Source organism: Geotrypetes seraphini, chromosome 10 (genome assembly GCF_902459505.1).
Source record: "Geotrypetes seraphini chromosome 10, aGeoSer1.1, whole genome shotgun sequence".
NCBI classification, from domain to species: domain Eukaryota; kingdom Metazoa; phylum Chordata; class Amphibia; order Gymnophiona; family Dermophiidae; genus Geotrypetes; species Geotrypetes seraphini.
Window position 1 is genome coordinate 140,415,597 of NC_047093.1, and position 17,277 is coordinate 140,432,873.

Below are 17,277 nucleotides of genomic sequence, written 5' to 3' on the forward strand. Positions count from 1 at the left end.
TGCACCAGAACAGTTACGCACCTTTTTAGATTTAAAGAATCTTGCTACCCGGAATGTTTAAGAGTAGGAAGAAAAGAGGGGGTTAAAGACTGTTAAGCCTTTCAAGAATACAATTATTACTTATGTTTGTTATCTCTTCAATATATTCATCTCCTCTCCCTCCAGAGTTAGTGGTCTAAGAAAGAATGAAAGTTTCCTGATAGTAGAAATTGTGAGTTTATTTCATTTGTTTCTTTTCTGTTTTACTTGTACAAGAGGAATATTCTTGTGAATTAAGTCAAATTTCAATCAATAAATAATAATAAAAAGATTGCAGAAAGTAGATAGTTCTAGGTCAAATAGATGCTGGCACTGTCATCTCGATATAGGGACAATGGATCATCTGCTCTTCTTTTGTCCCATGATACTTAACTTTTGGCGATCCATTTGGAGTCAAATTAATAGAATACTGGAAGCTCCAGCGGGATTGACTTAAGATACAGTGCTAATTGGCACGTTAATGAGGGCTAAAAGCCCAGTAATTTCTCATAACAACAAACTTCTCTTTATTATGACAGGAGTTGCCATACACCTTATTTTGAAGAACTGGAAAAAGTGGGACCGATTAAATTATAATTTCTGGTGGGAATCTTTATGCCACACTTTTAAATTGGAACGTATGATGGCCATACAATTGAGACATTATAGAAAATTTAAGGATGTTTGGGAACCATTGACAAAATTCTGTAAGGAGTGATTATTGATTTAGCCCTTTGATTATACACGTCCAGGGTGGGGAAATACCTTTAATTTATTGTTGATTGTAATTTTTGTGTGTATAAGAGGGGGGGGGGGGAAGAGATATATATTTGTTATGAAATATATATATATATATATTTTTTTAAAGGAAACTCTAGCTCCCTCTGCTGTGACGTGAATGAAACTTGGCACATCACACAATATGCTACTGGAAAGAGAAACGAAACTGAACGCTGAAGCCAGATCTTCTGAGGGAGAAGCAAGGACAGAGTACAGCTGCAGACTTCAGAGTTTACCCTGAATGAATCTTTCCTTTCCTTCCCTCCTCTCCAGCTCCAGAGCATCTTTCCTATCCTTAGAAGGGTCTGTCAATTCCCAATCCTCTCCTATCCACCCTTTCACCCAGCTTAATCTGCCCCTCTTGCGTATCCCAGGACAGGGACAATGCTGGGGAAGGTGAGGGACTGACAGTGCTGAGTTTCAAGCCCTCTCTCCCTCCCCCCCCCCCCCCCCCCGCTTCTTTCTCTTGATATTTTATTTTTGACATATTCCTATTTTTATCTCCATACACAGAGATGACAGCTGGGACTTGCTCTCTTCAGATCAAGAATCACTTTGGGCACGTCTTCTCACCCCCTGAAGCTTAACCATGACCAGCTTAACTCAGAACCAGATATTGGAGACCTTTCAACAAGGTGATTTTGATGAAGACTTGATGGGTAAATCTGATATGGGCAAAGGAGCCTCAGTAGTGGGGAAGGAAGGGGTAAAGTCTGGGAGGAGCACAGAGGATCCTCGGTAGTGGGGGAGTGAGGGGTAAAACCTGGGAGGGGCACAGAGGATCTTCAGTGGTGGAGTAGTGAGGGATAAAGCCTGGGATAAGCATAGAGGAGCAAGCATGAAGCATATGCTGGAGGTTTTACTGGAGTTCTGTTTTTTTATACTTTTCAGGACCAGAGGGGCATATCTGGTTAGTATCCCAGTGGCTCACCAGTTTGCCTCGCACAGAGAAAATCAGGACTCTCAAAAAGTGCCAGAACAGTAAACATGGTTTGGACCTAGTGGAGCTCTCCCGAATGCCAGGCGTTAGACCCCTGGGTTGTAAAAAGCTTCAAAATCCCATTATTCCTGAGAAACCAGGTGAGTTGTGGTGATGGTGGTCACAGGGCTTATGGTCACAGGCAGCCATATTTGCTTCAGGATCAGGCACCAGTCTTTCCTGGAAAGCTGAGTAGATTTTTGGGCTACCTCCTGCCCCACATTGGCCACAAGCCATCAATCGCAGCCTCCATTATTTTTTTTTTTACCGTGCCGAGCTCTATTTCCGTGGAGATGATGCGGTATATAAACGTAAGGTTTAGTTTAGTTTAGTATATCTGCAGCCAGTATGGTAGGAGTGGTCTCTGCTAAAGAGCAGCTCTGTAGTCCAGCCCCAGCTAGCCTGATCCAGTCTTCAAACTTCACCCCTGTGAAAGCTTTATCATACGAGTGGAGTAGCCTAATGTTTAGTGTAATGGCCTAAGAACCTGGTAGAACTGGGCTAAGTTCTCCCTGTAGCTCCTTGTGACTCTGCCCCAAGTACAAAATAAATACCTGTATATAATATTTAAACCACTTTGATTGTAACCACAAAAAGGCCCATTCCCTTTCCTTTATCTGCTCTTAATCAGTTCAAATATGTGTGATGAAGAAGAGTGGAAGGGAGTTAAAACTGAGGGAAGGAGAAGAGTGGAAGTCGAGTGTGATCAGAGAAATTGGAAGTCTCATTTTGAAGAGTGAGGAAAAACCATGGAGAATCATACTATCTGGTTTTCAAACACTGAGTTATGTCCCCTGTTCTGTCTTTGCCTCTTCCCATCTTGGTGCTTGAAAACAGACCAGAAGGACTTCAACTTTTGCTCCTGCTTCAAGAAGAAACAAAGGAAACCAGGTCAGTCCCTACCCTAAGGACAAACCTCAGGCTACTTATGTGTGGGTAGAAATAGCAGAGGAGACTCCAGCAAAATGCATTGAGTGGAACTCCCTTTATCGGGCAAGTCTCTCCTATCTGTGCCCTTCTCCTCTACTGCCAGCTGCAGACTACGTTGCTTCTCTCTTGCTGCACTATACGCCTGGAATAGACTGCCTGAGTCAGTATGTCAAGCTCTGTCCCCGGTGGTATTCAAATCCAGGCTAAAAACCCACTTTTTCGAGGTTGTTTTTAACTCCTAACCTCCCACTTGCTTGTAAAGTACCCATGCTTGAGAAACTCCATAACCCCCCTACTTGTCTTGTCTCTTTGATTAGATTGTAAGCTCTACTGAGCAGGGACTGTCTCTTGAATATTTTAATGTACAGTGCTGCATATGTCTAGCACCGCTTTCGAAATGATAAGTAATAGTAGTAGTGAAATACCAGATGAGACTCATGTAAATTGTAGCGCTTGCAGGTGCTGTAAATACCAGAAAAAACTGCAGTATCACGCAGAATTGTCAATATTTAAAATGTAGATGAAGATTCGGAAACTGCATTTTAAATCTAGTATTTACTATTTTTATTTCCTTAGACAATCAGTACATGAAGTTCCTGATGTCTTTAAAGACTCCTGTGCCTTCTCAAGGTATGGCTAGCCCTCAGGTAGACAAGATCTGCCAGCTGCTGCCTACACTGTTGCAGAAGTTCTCAGCTGGACTGACGCTTTCAAGGCTGGAGGATGCCGTGAGGAGGGAGTATGGTATTGACCTGGCAAAGGTCAGCCATGATCTGGGGCATAAGGACCTGTCGAGTTTTCTTCTGCAGATACCGCACATCACAATTTCAACCCGAGCACGAGGCGCCAGAATCCTAGTGAAGTATCAGAAAGGTGAGCATATCTTTATCCATCCGGTTAATAGCCCTTGGCCACCTATCTATGAGGTGGGGGAGAGCAAGATCTTGGATGGGCTACAAATTTACATGATAATTCCTTGGCCTTCAAGGTGTGTTGGGTGTGGGGTAGGACAGAGAGAGCCTGTGAAGACTTCATGTACCATGGGTATTTGGTGAGGGAGAAAGAGAAAACCAAACCAGTGTTTTAGCTGTGTGTGTCTGCAGAGACCTGTACGGTATCTTCACCAAAATTCATACTTGAATGAGGTGTTTCATTTATGGTAGGTCACACCACTCAAGTAATTGAACATTCAGATTAAGGCTCCTGAGGCAGGCTATATTGGCTGAAACACCTGCATGTCGAGCCATCACACAGACTTTTATGATTATTGAATAAACTGCATACCAACATTTCTTGATATCTCCACTATAGGGGTTTTATTTGGTGAGGGAGCCACTTCTATAGACAATAAAACAATACGGGCTCACTGGGCAGGAGAGCTTGGGGTGTCCAGGGGTTCGGGGGTGCCGTGGGGCAGGAGGGCTTGGGCTCCCTCGTGCCCCGATCGAGTTGGGGGTTCAGGAGTGCTGCAGGGCAGGAGGGCTTGGGCTCCCTCCTGCCCGGATCGTTGTAGGGGGGGATTTTGTTTTTGACAGACACCGGTTACAGAAACCAGCTTTTAGGCGAAGGACTGGCTCCTCCTTCGCCTCAAAGCTCTTGTTTTGGGCGTTTGGGAGTTAGGCTTTTTTTAGGTTAATTATATGGTGCTAGTGTAGACGTAGTGGTGGTCTGGGCGTTTAAACAGCTGAACGTAGAAGCAGGCCATTATTTAAAAAAAACAAAAAGTCCGATTTCAGCTAATAATAATAAACTTTTATTAATTTTAACAGGGGTCGCCATACAGCAAATTACTCAGAACTGGAAGGATTACACTAAATTGAATTACACTTTTTGGTGGAATTCAATTTGTCATATATATAAAATGGAAAAAGTATTGGCATTACAACAAGGTTATATTAAAAAATTTAATAAAATATGGGGACCATTGACAAATTATTCTACTGATCAGATATAATAACACATGTATAGAATATATAGAAGGGGTAGGGAGGGAAAACTATTGTAATATTAATATGATATAAAATTCTGATAAAGGGTTTATTTAATTCACATTGTAAGAACATTTAATAATAATTTCAAGTGTTTTTTCATAATTGAATGTATTACATGTATTTCACTTGATGTAAGAATTTAAAAAAAGAATAAAAAATATTTATTAAAAAAAAATAAATAAATAAAAAAACCTCCTTTTGGCCTTTTTTTTTTTGATAATGGACATTTTTCCTGCTTCTACTTTCAACAATAAGGCCTTAGGCCAAAAGGGAACTTAGACGTGTTTTTTTTTTTATGATGCCCCTCCACGGGTTTAGTTAGTGGAAGAGCCTTTGCAGTTGAGGAAGGTTTACAGGACTTCTTTGGTGATTTGGCCATATGTTTATCTCTCTAGGAAATCTTAGTTTCCATTATATATTAATTGTGCAATCTATTTAGTTCATTTGCTAAGGGCATGCAAGTATTTACCAATTATTTATGTAGCTAGATTTCTCCGTGATCAGCAGTATGGTTTTATGCAAGTGCTCTATTTTTCTATGACTAACGAGTGTTCTGAATAAAAGACTTGTGTTCATTATTTGGCCTGGTTTATCTGAATACAACAGAAACAAACAAAAAAAAAAAGGTATTGTACCTCGGGTTATATAGTGGTGCTTCTCCTAGACATACGAGAGCCAAATAACTCCTGGCTAATTACCTCTAATTAATTTATAGCTCTAATTACCACTACAGTATTAATAATAAGATCTTCAAGAGTTGCAGTGAGTAAAGTTTGAACTTATTTTTGTCTGCTCTTGTTTCTACCCTTTGGACCTTAGCCTCTTTTTTGTTTGTTTGATAAGAAAGCCAGATCATGCTTGTGTTGGCAGATATGCACAGGACTTGGGAAGTGAGAGCTGGCAACTGTCTGGCTCTTTTGCAGGACTGTATTGATTTTTAAAGTAAGGAGGAGGGCTGATAGGTCTGGGCTATTTTCAGGGGTTTGAAAACCTTGTCGAAACCTTTAACCCTCCCCCCTCTGTGTGCGGGATCTAGCCAAGGGAGAAGTAATAATAATAATAATAATTTTATTTCTTATATACCGCCAAAGCCATAGTAGTTCGAGGCGGTTTACAACGAAGAAGGGCTGGACAATCAGCGAAAATGGTACAATGTTACAATCAGAGAAAAATAGGTGGCAGAGGAAAAATGGTACAACAGAGAGAAAAAATGGCACAACAGAGAGAAAAAATGGTACAAACAGAAAGAAAAATGGGTACAATTATGGCAATGAAATGGTACAGGGAAGAAGGTCAAGACAATCTGCGTAAAGGACATAGAGAGATAGAAGGGGCCAGGGTGGGCATAGGGTCTTAGAGTATGAATCGGGTGAAAAGATTAGTTTTTAGTAGTTTCCTGAAGTTGAAGTAGGATGAAGTGCGTGAGATGATGTGGGCCAGCCAGTTATTGTGATGACCTGTTTGGAAGGCAAGAGTTCTATTTAGATATCTTTTGTAACGGCAGGTCCTTAGGGTAGGGTAGCTAAACAGGTGGGTTCTACGTGTGAGTTTGGATGGGCGGTCTAGGATAAAATGGGGTACTAAGTAAAGGGGGCCGAGCCAAGGATGGATTTGTAGCAGAAACAGGCGAACTTGAATAGCACTCTTGCTTCTAGGGGTAGCCAGTGAAGTTTGTGGTAATAGGGAGTTATGTGTTCCCATTTTTTTAGTCCGAAGATCAGTCGGATTGTCGTGTTTTGAATAATTCGCAATCTTTGTGTGTTTTTTTTGAAAGATCCCAGGTAGATGATGTTGCAGTAGTCGACTAGACTTAAGATGGAGGATTGCACAAGTTGGCGGAATGAGGGGGTGTCAAAGTATTTTCTGATGGATCTTAGCTTCCATAAGGTGGCGAAGCCTTTTTTGACCAGAAGGTCGGTGTGAGCTTCGAAGGTAAGGTTGCGGTCGAGAGTCACTCCGAGTATTTTTAAGGAGTTTGTTAAGGGAAAGACTTGGCCATTCAGGGAGATTGCCAGATACTTGTTTAAAATCCCGCCCGTTTACCTTGAAAATCAGTCCCAAACCAGCCCAATGTATTTCTTCATATTCCCAAGAGTAAATAAGATTTAAAAATGCCATGATTGGTTATAATTAAAGTAATAAGAAACCTGATTCATTCTTATTTATTGGTAACTGCAAAATATTTGTCAGATAGAACGGGTTATAGCAGGACAGGAGTAAGGCACACTGGCAGAGCTACTGCTACTATTTATCACTTATACAGCACTGAAAGACGTACAAAGCACTACCAACTTCAAACTAACAAAATAACCAGAACATCGTTAAAAATAAACGACCACGAATACCCAATCTCCAAAACCATAAAAATACTTGGTATCACACTAGATACACACTTAACCATGGCTGACCACACAAACTTACTGGTGAAGAAATGCTTTTACACGCTGTGGAAACTAAGAACTATTAAAAAATACTTCGACACAACATCCTTCGGATTACTGGTGCAGTCGCTGAACCTATCCATCCTGGACTACTGCAACATCGTCTACCTGGGTATCCCCAAAAAAACAGTACAAAAATTAAGACTAGTGCAAAACACTGCAGTCCGCTTGATCTTCGGACTGAGGAAAAAAGACCATGTTAGCCCCTCCTACAAAAAATTACACAAGTTACCAATGGAGGCGCGAATACTGTTCAGGTTTGCTTGTATCTGTTTCAGACAGGTCTGGGGACTAGTACCTTCCTACCTGCTACCACACTTCACGCTACACAACCCCACACGAACAACCAAAGATCACAGGCTGCAAATACAAATCCTTTCTGGACAGAACTTTCATGTTCCAAGCAAGCAGACAGCAATCCTGGCTGGGAAACCACATAACCAGAGCCAGGCAGACCTACGGCGCATTCCGAAAATCAATTAAAACCGTTCTATTTGACAAATTCATAGCCTAAACAGATGACCCTCTCTCACTATGATATTTCCCCTTTTCAAACCTGATGTAATTGGAGGAGGAGGGAAGGGGGTGGGGGGTAGCGGCAGGAAAATGGCAGTTTCAGGTTCCGCTTTGCAGGCTCGTCTTCGCTATTTGATGAGCCGACGGCATGGGAAGCCCGCGTTGAAGCCGACCCGACCGCTGGTCCTGGCCGACCGTGTGGCAAACCGGAAAATGCGAATGGGAGAGGCCACATGCATCACTGAGATGTCGTTGATGATGGCATGCTGGAAGGAAAACAATTTCAATGATATATTTTGTGCCAAGGAAATCCAGTCTTTCTTTGATTGTAATGCTAAGGTCCAGGCAGAACTTAGATTAAATGAGAAAACTCCAAAACATGGAGGACATCTACCTTCAAATCAAGTTAACAAACTGTTGCAGAGGTTTCCAAACATCACCCGGGAGATTTAAAGAAGCTGTATGGTTGTGATTTTGTCAAATGCTACAGATTAAACCACCTGGCTCAGCTAGGAAAGCAATTGGAGGAGCATGATGGGGAACAGCAGACCGACTCAAGAATTGCTCCAGACTCTCACCTATAATAGTGCTGGGACTGTTTATTTAAAAAAAAAAGGTTTATTAAGAAATGGAAAGTGCTAACTAACCTAGTGTCTGGGAAAGGAAGGGTGTTAAAAAATATTTCAGTCCCAATGAATAAGATGTAATTGAAGGATCCCTAGCTGCCCGAACAGGGACTTGATCTACAGACTTGAGCCTGTTTGGCACGATCGTCTCCCTCGGAGGATTTCAAACCTTGCCTCCTACGAGACCCGTAATAGCCGGCATTAGCCTGATGGTTGATCAGGAACGGTTTCTCGTCGAAGACAACGGATTGCACCTCGAGAAGGAACGAATCAGTGGAGATTTCTGGCTCCTGGTTTTGTTGTGCCGGTACCGGACCTGTCTTGGTAAGTGAAAAGTTGATTCCTTCTCTATCCTGTCTCTACCTCTTCTGTCTAGTAACTTCTTAATCCGTTGTGAAGCACAGAGAGGTATATAGGATTCTGGTTTCTGGAAATTGGAACTTTTGTTGGGTGCATATATAGATTGTATAATATGGGTCAGAGCACCATCGACCCCCTTCAGATCATGCTTAAACATTTTACAACTGCCTTTTCTGGCGATTATGGCGACCCTAAGATGACAAAGTCTACCCTCATTAAATTTTGTGTATATGAATGGCCCATTTTCGGCGTAGGATGGCCCCCCCCCCCCTCCGAGGGTACTCTGGACTTGAATATTATACGTCAGGTATATATCCGTGTCACCAGTCCCACTGAGGGACTGGTGGATACTGGTTGGATACGGTCCGACTAAAACCTTCCTGGCTTAAACCCCAATTGGACAAAGCTACCCTAGTGCATGTAATGGCCCTCTGGCGGAAGGTCCAGGAAAACTGCCCTGTTTTATCCGAGCCAATAGATAGTGGACCGGATCTGTTGGAACCCTCAGCGCCCCCACCTTCGTATACCCCTCGACCCGATTTGAACGTTCCTGTCGGTCTTGATGACTATGATATTCAGAATAAAACAGTGGTATACATTATTTTAAACAGAATGGGTCTAGAGATAATAAGGAAAGTGTTTTCTTTCTTTTATTTTTTATTTTTGTTGTTGTTGACTGACCCTCTTTTTCTTCTTACAAGAGGGGGAAATACATAGCGTACATAGTCCTGCTTTTCATCATGAGATGTAACATCTCAACCCTGCCAGTTATGGCAGGCTTGCAGAAGATGATATAATACAATGCAATTTTTATTTGGGTAATTATGGAGAATCAATGTTAACTGAGTTTGATTACTAATAAAACAAAACACTTAGTTAGCTAGACACAGTCATGCTTGGAATGGATTAACTCTCCTAATCTTATGGTTTAGCACCATTTAGATAAATTCAAAGCAACAAAACAAACACCCAAACATTTTCCCTTTGCCCTATTGCTTTTCTTCCATCTATGTCCTCATTCCTTTCCTCCTTGAAGTTCTTTTTTTTTTTTTTTCTCCCTGTTTCTTATATATTTAATTCTGGGTTTGTAGAGTTTTTTTGTAATTTTTTATTGTTTTCTTCACCCTTATTTTTATTGTTGTCAAAGGCTTAGTATTTGGAATTTAATCAACTTTTTGTCATACTTGTCAAATTAATAAAACAAAAGCTCTGGGGACACCTGACAAGACACAGAGAACGAGAAATTGGTGATGTTGAGAAATTACCCGGGGAGATGGAAATAGCATTTAGGTTGGAAACCTGGGAAAGGTTGGTAAAGCAAGCCAGCATGATTGTTTTGCCGAAAGTTGCAGACAGGATAGTGTAAGTTGCTTTACAGGGTAAAATGCGTGTGGATCTAGCCAGAATTAAGAATGTGAGTTCGCACTGATGAACGAGAATAAGGACTGTGATTTTAGATATATGTTGCGTGCAGTGGATTTGTTACAGACAGTGAGTAATTTAAAGAAAGTTGAGCCAGATAGTTTACGTGTTCTCGCAGTTGTCAAAGTGTGTCTGCTGGTAATAAAAAAGAAAAAAAAAAAAGCAACCGTTTGTCAGACATGTGGGGTTTGTGTTGGGCACATCTCTGCCTTTGTATCCCAGTGTTGGGGGATTTAAAGTACAAGACTAACAATGATAGAGGTTAAGTATCCATATTTTTCTGAAAATTGAAATATTTGCTAAACATGGGCTTGATAATTCAAGTTCAAGTTTCAAGTTTTATTATTATTTGATGAATCGCCTATACAAACATTCTAAGCGCTGAACAATTAAAAAAAAAAACAACATTTTAGAGGACAAACAATTTTAAGACACAAGTACAAAGTTAAATAACAAAGTTTTTAAGAGTTTTAAGAGTACATCTTTTCTGATGTACAGTAGCAGTGCATTCCACATTTGTGGCGCTGTAACAGAAAACATGTCATTTCTTCTTGTACCCACAATTTTTAAGGAAGGGACAGTTAATAAGTCTTGTGATGATGATCGTAGAGAACGAGGGGCATAATAAGGAATGATCATTCTAGACATGAATTGAGGCTCATTGAAAGCTAGAACTTTAAAAACCAAGAATAATATCTTAAAAGTAATTCGGTGGCTAATAGGTAGCCAATGGGACTTAATCAATAGCGGTGTAATGTGGTCAACTTTTTTTTTCCTTTATGAATGAGTTTTATTGATAACGGATGGATTGAGATTACTTCTTTTGTGCTAACAAGTCTCCCTTGCTTTCCCGTATTGTGTCTTTATCCTGGTGTTCTTTATGAATTCTTTCTTCCCATGCATGTTTGTATAAAGTGTTATTATCAATCAGATTCTAAATACAATTGGAAACAGAAATACCTTTCAAATAAACTTGGTAGCTCAAACTCCAGAGGAAGGGGGTAGTTATTATGTAAGGACAGTGCAGAGTAAAGTAGCTACATCTAGTCTGCAGCAGTGCCCACTCCTCAGAGTGTAGCGGGACCCAGGTGGCAGACAAGGGTTCCAGGTCTGCCTGCAGGGAACATGGCTAAGTGACCTCAGGGGTGGTGTCACGTTAAAATGTCTCTTCTTTGTCTTCGCAGTCATACATACAGAGCTGTTCTGGACCTGTTACAATGAGCCTTTATCTACCCAGAGAAGGAGGACAATGTTCTGCTTTCAGTAACCTTGAAATGACCTTGCACTTAACATTTAACATGTTTCTTTTTTTTCCCCTTTGAATTGACATTGCCATACTTCAGAATACCTCTATATTTAACATTGTACACTGTACCTAGTAAGTTTTGCTTATTTTTCAAGATTGAAGCACACCCTAGCAGTTGCGTCCCTGTCTGCCTTATGAATGTAATTGGCAGGGCACCAAGCCAGAGTGATCACATTCTTACGTTTTCTCTTTCGGACGTTCCAGTAACCATTAATAGATGCCTTTTATGATTATGTGATTATTATGCCATGTGTTATATCGCACTTTACTTTGCCACTGTGTGCACACAATTATGATTCGTGCTATGATGGACGTTTGTTTTTGTATAACTGTGCATTTCTCTGCAGATCTAAGTTCAGCTCTGAATCCTTGCCAGCTGGAAGAAAAGTTCCACGCCTTTTCTGTTTTCTATGTTTGTTTATGCCCTGTAATCTTTGTGTTGTCTATCTGTTTGGTTTGTGGGGTACCCCAGGGAAACCAACTATACCATTGGCCATTTTTGGAGATTTTTCTCTCCCTTTTTGCATTTTTGTTTTTTTCCTATCTAAATTGCCTTTCTAGCTGTTCACGCCCACGCTGCCCTCTGGCGCCAGCGCTCCTTCCTCACCTCCTCTGGATCCCCTATCCAACACCACCAACTCATCCTGGACCTTTTGGATGCTATCCTGCTACCCTCCAAAGTTTCTATCATGCACTGCCGGGCCCACCGTCGCCTCCGTGATTTCATCAGCCGCGGTAATGCCTTGGCTGACCGCTCGGCTCGCCAGGCGGCCCTCCAAGGTCCGCCCACACCCCCTCTTCTGTTATCCCTTTCCTCCCCCCAACCTTTCCTTCATTCCCTTTCCCCCCAGTACACTGACCCGAATCCGGATGGATTACTATACCTTCCTCCCACACATCCACCCCCCCTCCTGTACGTCCCTCAACTCCTGGCCCTCCCTGTTGTCCAACGTGCACACGATTTTTCTCATGCCGGTAACCCAGCCCTCCGCACTCTTCTCCGACAGAATTTCTATATCCCGAATCTCTCTCAACTCATTTCTCATGTTCTGCACCGCTGTGTCATTTGCCTCCGCCACAACCCCTCTTCTGACCCCCCGTCCCTGGCCACCAGTCCCTGGCCACGGTTCACATCCCATGCAAGTCCTCTCTACAGATTTTACCCACTTGCCCCCCTCCCATGGGTTCCGTTACCTCCTGGTTTTCATTGATTCCCACACTGGGTGGCCAGAGGCCTACCCAGTGTGCACAGAGAAAAGTAGGGAAATAGTAAAGGTTTTACTCCATGACATCATCCCTCGCTATGGCCTGCCCTTAGTGATTGGCAGCGATAATGGCCCCGCATACATATCACAAGTCACACAAGCAGTCTCTCGGGCCCTGCAAATCACCTGGAAATTACATACGGCCTATCACCCCAGAGCTCTGGCCAAGTTGAACGCATCAACAGAACTATTAAAACCCTCCTCGGAAAAGCGGCAGAGGAAAGCCGCCTGCCATGGCCCAAACTGATTCCTTCTGTTCTATTTCGCATCCGCTGTACCCCAGGTAAACGCAATCGGTTGTCCCCATTTGAGCTCATGTATGGCCGACCCCCGCCGATAGTCAGCCCAGACCCTGAGTCTCTTGAACAGATAGGGAACGCTATCACAGACGCAGAGATAAAGCAGCTAGGAAAGACCATTATGAAATTACAGAACTGGGTCATTTCTAGAGCCCCGCTACCAATTACAACCCCTGTTCACCTCTACAAACCTGGGGATCAAGTGTGGCTAAAAGTATGGAAGAAAGAACAGCTGAAATCCCTTTGGACAGGGCCTTTCACTGTCTTACTTGCTTCCCCCACAGCTGTCAAATTGTCCCGCCACAAGTCTTGGATTCACTACAGCCGTGTGAAGCCCGCTGCTGAGTATATTTGTGAAAAAGGGCCCACTGACCTTCAACTGAAAATCACGCGGCTGCCCCACACTCTGGAAGAGTAATCACGCACGTCTGATCCGGAGATCTGACAAGATATTTAACATGAACTCTTTTGTATATTTACTGCTTGTGATTTACGTCTTGCCAACATTGTCCATGTCCCCTACCCCTCCCACGCCTGGGTGTGCCCCTTGTGTGGCACTAGTAGACAATGGGGGCAAAACGGAAAATGTTATTAGATTTCAAACTAATTATGAGTGTAAGGATCAACTAGTGATCCCTGTATGTATATATAACAAGGTTGAATATTCTATATGTAATAATGGAGATTCACAGATCTGTTTCGACCCCAGAGCAACTAATAGGGATACTTGGATAGAGGTCAGTTCAGTCTGGGATCAGGGCCCCCTGATTCAACAAACCCTGGTCACTAATCCCCATGTCCCGGCCTCAGTCCTCTTTGATGCTTGCCATGCCATGGACCAGAACCCCACCTTCCTTGGACGTTGTGGTGCCCTAGCATGGAGGAGGGAATATATGCACAACGATAAATACATGTGCCTGGCGGGACAGAAGCCGTCCCACTGTGAAGGGTCTTCCGAACACTACTACTGTAACTACTGGAAATGTGTATCCTGGGCTACTTGGGGTATGACCCGACTGCCCACCACCCGAGCCATATTATCCAAAGGGGTGACTACCTCTGACTGTGGCCTCCAGAACTGTAACCCACTTAACTTCACTATTCTACAGCCGTTTAAATGGAATCTCGACGATAGCTTCCAGAAAGCTCGCTATCTTGTGGGCCTACAGATATATGGTAAAGGCACGGACCCTGGTACTGTCTTGCACATCAAACTAGTTGAGAGACACCGAATCCCTGAACAACACAGCATTGTGTTCCCAGACTTTTATGAACATATGAAACTTGACCAACAAGACTTTGTGCCCTCTGCCACCACTCGCATCCTTTTCATACAGTTCGCTGAAGCCATAGGAGCCACCTTAAATCTGACAAACTGTTATGTCTGCGGGGGCACCCAGCTGGCCCCTGAAAAACTCCATTCTGGCAAAACACTGCATACAGCGTCTCGGACCATCCTTTACCACTCGTGTTGGACACCTGCAGTGCCAATCCTTATGGACTAAAAACAGCACCTCTCAGCCCGGTTGGACTTATTGGACCGGGGATCCTAAGTTAAATCTACCCAGACGATGGAATACTACTGGCAATGCTACCACATTAAATGTCTACCTCAACCTGCCTGCTTCTGCCCCTTGGGCTGCACCGGAAGGATACTACTGGATCTGTGGAAAAACGGCGTACCCCACTCTACCCTCAAATTGGACTGGCACTTGTGTTCTGGGCACTATCAAACCAGCCTTCTTCCTCCTCCCGTTATCCGAAGGAGAACATCTGGCTGTCCCAGTATTCGATCAATGGGCCCGTTCTGAAAGAAGCCTGGAGATTGGTAAATGGGGAGACACTTGGCCCCCGGAGCGCATCATTGCTGTCTACGGTCCTGCTACTTGGGCTGATGATGGTATGTTTGGGTACCGGACCCCAATCTACATGCTTAACCGCCTCATATGACTGCAGGCGGTCTTAGAAGTTATCACCAATGAAACAGCTAGGGCCCTGGGAGCCCTGGCCAAAGCGAACACTATGATGCGTACCGCCATCTATCAGAACCGACAGGCCTTAGACAATCTATTGGCCGCTGAAGGAGGGGTATGTGGAAAATTCAATCTTTCCAACTGCTGTCTACAACTGGATGATGAAGGATTTGTAGTTGAAGAGGTCATAGACAAGATTACCAGATTAGCTCACGTTCCTGCCCAGACTTGGAAGGGTTTTTCTGCTGATATGTTTGGACTCAACTCATTGACTGATTGGGCCTCCAAACCGGGACTCTTTAAAGCCCTCACCATAATTTTCCTGGTATCCTCTGTCATATTTTGTGTCCTTCCTTGCCTGTTCCCATGTTTATTGAAAACCCTCAACCGTACTATTAGGACTACGATTGACAAAAGTACCACCGCACTAGTCCTGGCCCTCTCCTCCTATCACCCTGTCCCTACCTCTGATACAGATGGCCCTGACCTCCCGTGACCCAGCTAGTCAGCTGGCCTACAGAAGAAAAGTTGGGAATGGAGGATCCCTAGCTAGCTGATATAGCTGGGTCACGGTGTAGATGAAGAAACTCCATCTTAGATCAGTGGGTTATAATTGGTACAAATAACAACCTGTGACTCCATTTTATTGCTCTGAGAAATCACGTATGCATGCAGGCCTGTTCTATGTATCTGCCTTGGTGCCAGGCACGGCCAGGGGGCAACAGGATGCTGCTGTTAGCTAGCTTTGATGTATAGACTATAGGATGGATTTATGGTTTTGTTTTTCTCTCTGCTCTTACCTTTTGGCCAGAGCTGGTTATACCGGTTTGGACTGGCCAGGACCCTATATAACCTTTGTGTCCGAAACTCTCAGGGTCTTCTGTTTATGCAGCCAGTTCTGCCCAGAAGTCCAGCATATATGTTTGTTTAATAAAAGCCTTTTTACATCTCTTCAGTCTCTGGCTCAAGTCTCTGCACTACTGACGGAGGGCCTTATCCTAAAAGGCACCTTCAGTAATATTTTGATGTTTCCTAAAGTCCTGTTTACTAATATTAAAGAGAAGATTTTGTATCCTAAAAAAAAACAACAAAACCTGATGTAATTTCTCATGAAACTCCTAGTTCTTATGTAACATTTCTCCTCTTGCATTCTGTAATTCGCTGATTGTTCAGCCTTCTTTTGATGTGAACCGTCTAGAAGTCATTTGACTATGGCGGTATAGAAAAACAGAGTTATTATTATTATTATTTAATAGACAGTCCCTTTTCGGAAGAGCTTACAATATAACTCGGACAGACAGACATGATATATAGGGTTGGGGATGCAGAACTCAAGGTGAGAGGAGTTAAGAGTTGAAAGCAGTCTTGAAGAGGTGGGCTTTTAACTGGGCCTTGAGCACTGCCAGATTTTGATCTGGTTTTGGTACAACCTTCCCAAAGATTCAGTTGCCTGTGGAGCTCATAATCAAAACTTTTAAACGTCCAAAAACCAGCCTAAGTAAGCACTTGGACGTCCTAATAGAAGGGATAATCAAAACCAACTTTCTGGACGTGCAGCAACAATTCTAAGCTGCTGTGCATCCAGAGAGCATAGGGCATTTTGGGAGATGTGTTATGGCGGGAATCAGGTGGGCTTTAATCTTGACATACCTCAGCCATAATCAAAAATTTACTAGATGCTGGCAGTTAGACCTGTTTGAGTTGTGTCCAAGTTCCACAAAGGTGCCCAAACTAACAAGAAGACCACTGGAGGATTAAGGCATGACCCCCCCCCCCATTACTCCCCCAGTGCTCACGACCCCCTCCCACCACCCAAAGAGTGACTCCCCTAAAAAAAAAAAAAAAAAAAAAAAGCCCATAGGTTTCCTTTCAGTTGATTGCGGAAGAAGGAATCCCCATCAGCTGAGCTGTTTTTGGGGATTCCTGGAGGCTCAACTGAGCCCTACACCCCTCCTCGTGACATCCTCTGATTTCCCCTCCATCCTCCCGACATCCCGGACCTGCCGCTGACATCCCCCGCATCGTTACTGTTCCAGTAACAGTATGATGCATGAGCAACTGGGCACACGATGGAAGGACGTTGCAGATGGTAGGAGTCTGATCAGCAGACAAGACTCTTGTTGCCACATCAAAGATGGACAAGACTCAAATAATGTCATTTAAAAGTAGCTCATTTAAATCCAAAAGCAGCTTCTGCAGTTTTTTAAACAAAATCATTGAATTCAGTTGCCAGTTGTCTAAGATGTGTTAAGTTTTTACATATTGATACTAGTCTCAAGTTTTAGAGAAGACACGGGGACAAAGTTTGTCCCTGTCCCCAGTGGCGTTCCAAGGGGGGGCGGTGCGCCCCGGGTGCCAGCCCTAAGGGGGT

At 43.2% G+C, this 17,277-nt stretch overlaps 2 protein-coding genes across 4 annotated transcripts; both read left to right on the top strand.

The window, feature by feature from the left end:
- Window positions 1–976: 976 nt before the first annotated feature.
- Window positions 977–3,947, top strand: LOC117367496. 3 transcript variants are annotated; one of them, XM_033960070.1, is made up of 5 exons: window positions 977–1,101; window positions 1,312–1,433; window positions 1,690–1,878; window positions 2,615–2,668; window positions 3,284–3,947. In XM_033960070.1, exons 2-5 carry the CDS (start codon window positions 1,388–1,390, stop codon window positions 3,760–3,762), a joined length of 768 nt encoding a protein of 255 aa, XP_033815961.1. In that variant the 5' UTR covers window positions 977–1,101; window positions 1,312–1,387; the 3' UTR covers window positions 3,763–3,947. The 3 variants fall into 3 exon arrangements, with proteins under 3 accessions (XP_033815961.1, XP_033815960.1, XP_033815962.1); XM_033960069.1 differs by having other exon boundaries at window positions 1,004–1,194; XM_033960071.1 differs by lacking the exon at window positions 2,615–2,668 and having other exon boundaries at window positions 1,004–1,194.
- Window positions 3,948–7,732: 3,785 nt separating this feature from the next.
- Window positions 7,733–8,364, top strand: LOC117368691 (coiled-coil-helix-coiled-coil-helix domain-containing protein 1-like). Its single transcript, XM_033962417.1, has one exon. The coding sequence runs from the start codon at window positions 7,746–7,748 to the stop codon at window positions 8,106–8,108; it is 363 nt and encodes a 120-aa protein (XP_033818308.1). The 5' UTR covers window positions 7,733–7,745; the 3' UTR covers window positions 8,109–8,364.
- Window positions 8,365–17,277: the final 8,913 nt, after the last annotated feature.

What these genes read in the sequence shown, in the direction of transcription:
- LOC117367496 (XM_033960070.1), top strand. Translation starts at nt 1,388, where the DNA reads ATGACCAGCTTAACTCAGAACCAGATATTGGAGACCTTTCAACAAG. An exon ending in CATTATTCCTGAGAAACCAG is followed by an intron (nt 1,879 to 2,614) that starts GTGAGTTGTGGT and finishes GCTTGAAAACAG; the next exon opens with ACCAGAAGGACTTCAACTTT. An exon ending in GAAGAAACAAAGGAAACCAG is followed by an intron (nt 2,669 to 3,283) that starts GTCAGTCCCTAC and finishes TTATTTCCTTAG; the next exon opens with ACAATCAGTACATGAAGTTC.
- LOC117368691 (XM_033962417.1), top strand. Translation starts at nt 7,746, where the DNA reads ATGGCAGTTTCAGGTTCCGCTTTGCAGGCTCGTCTTCGCTATTTGATG.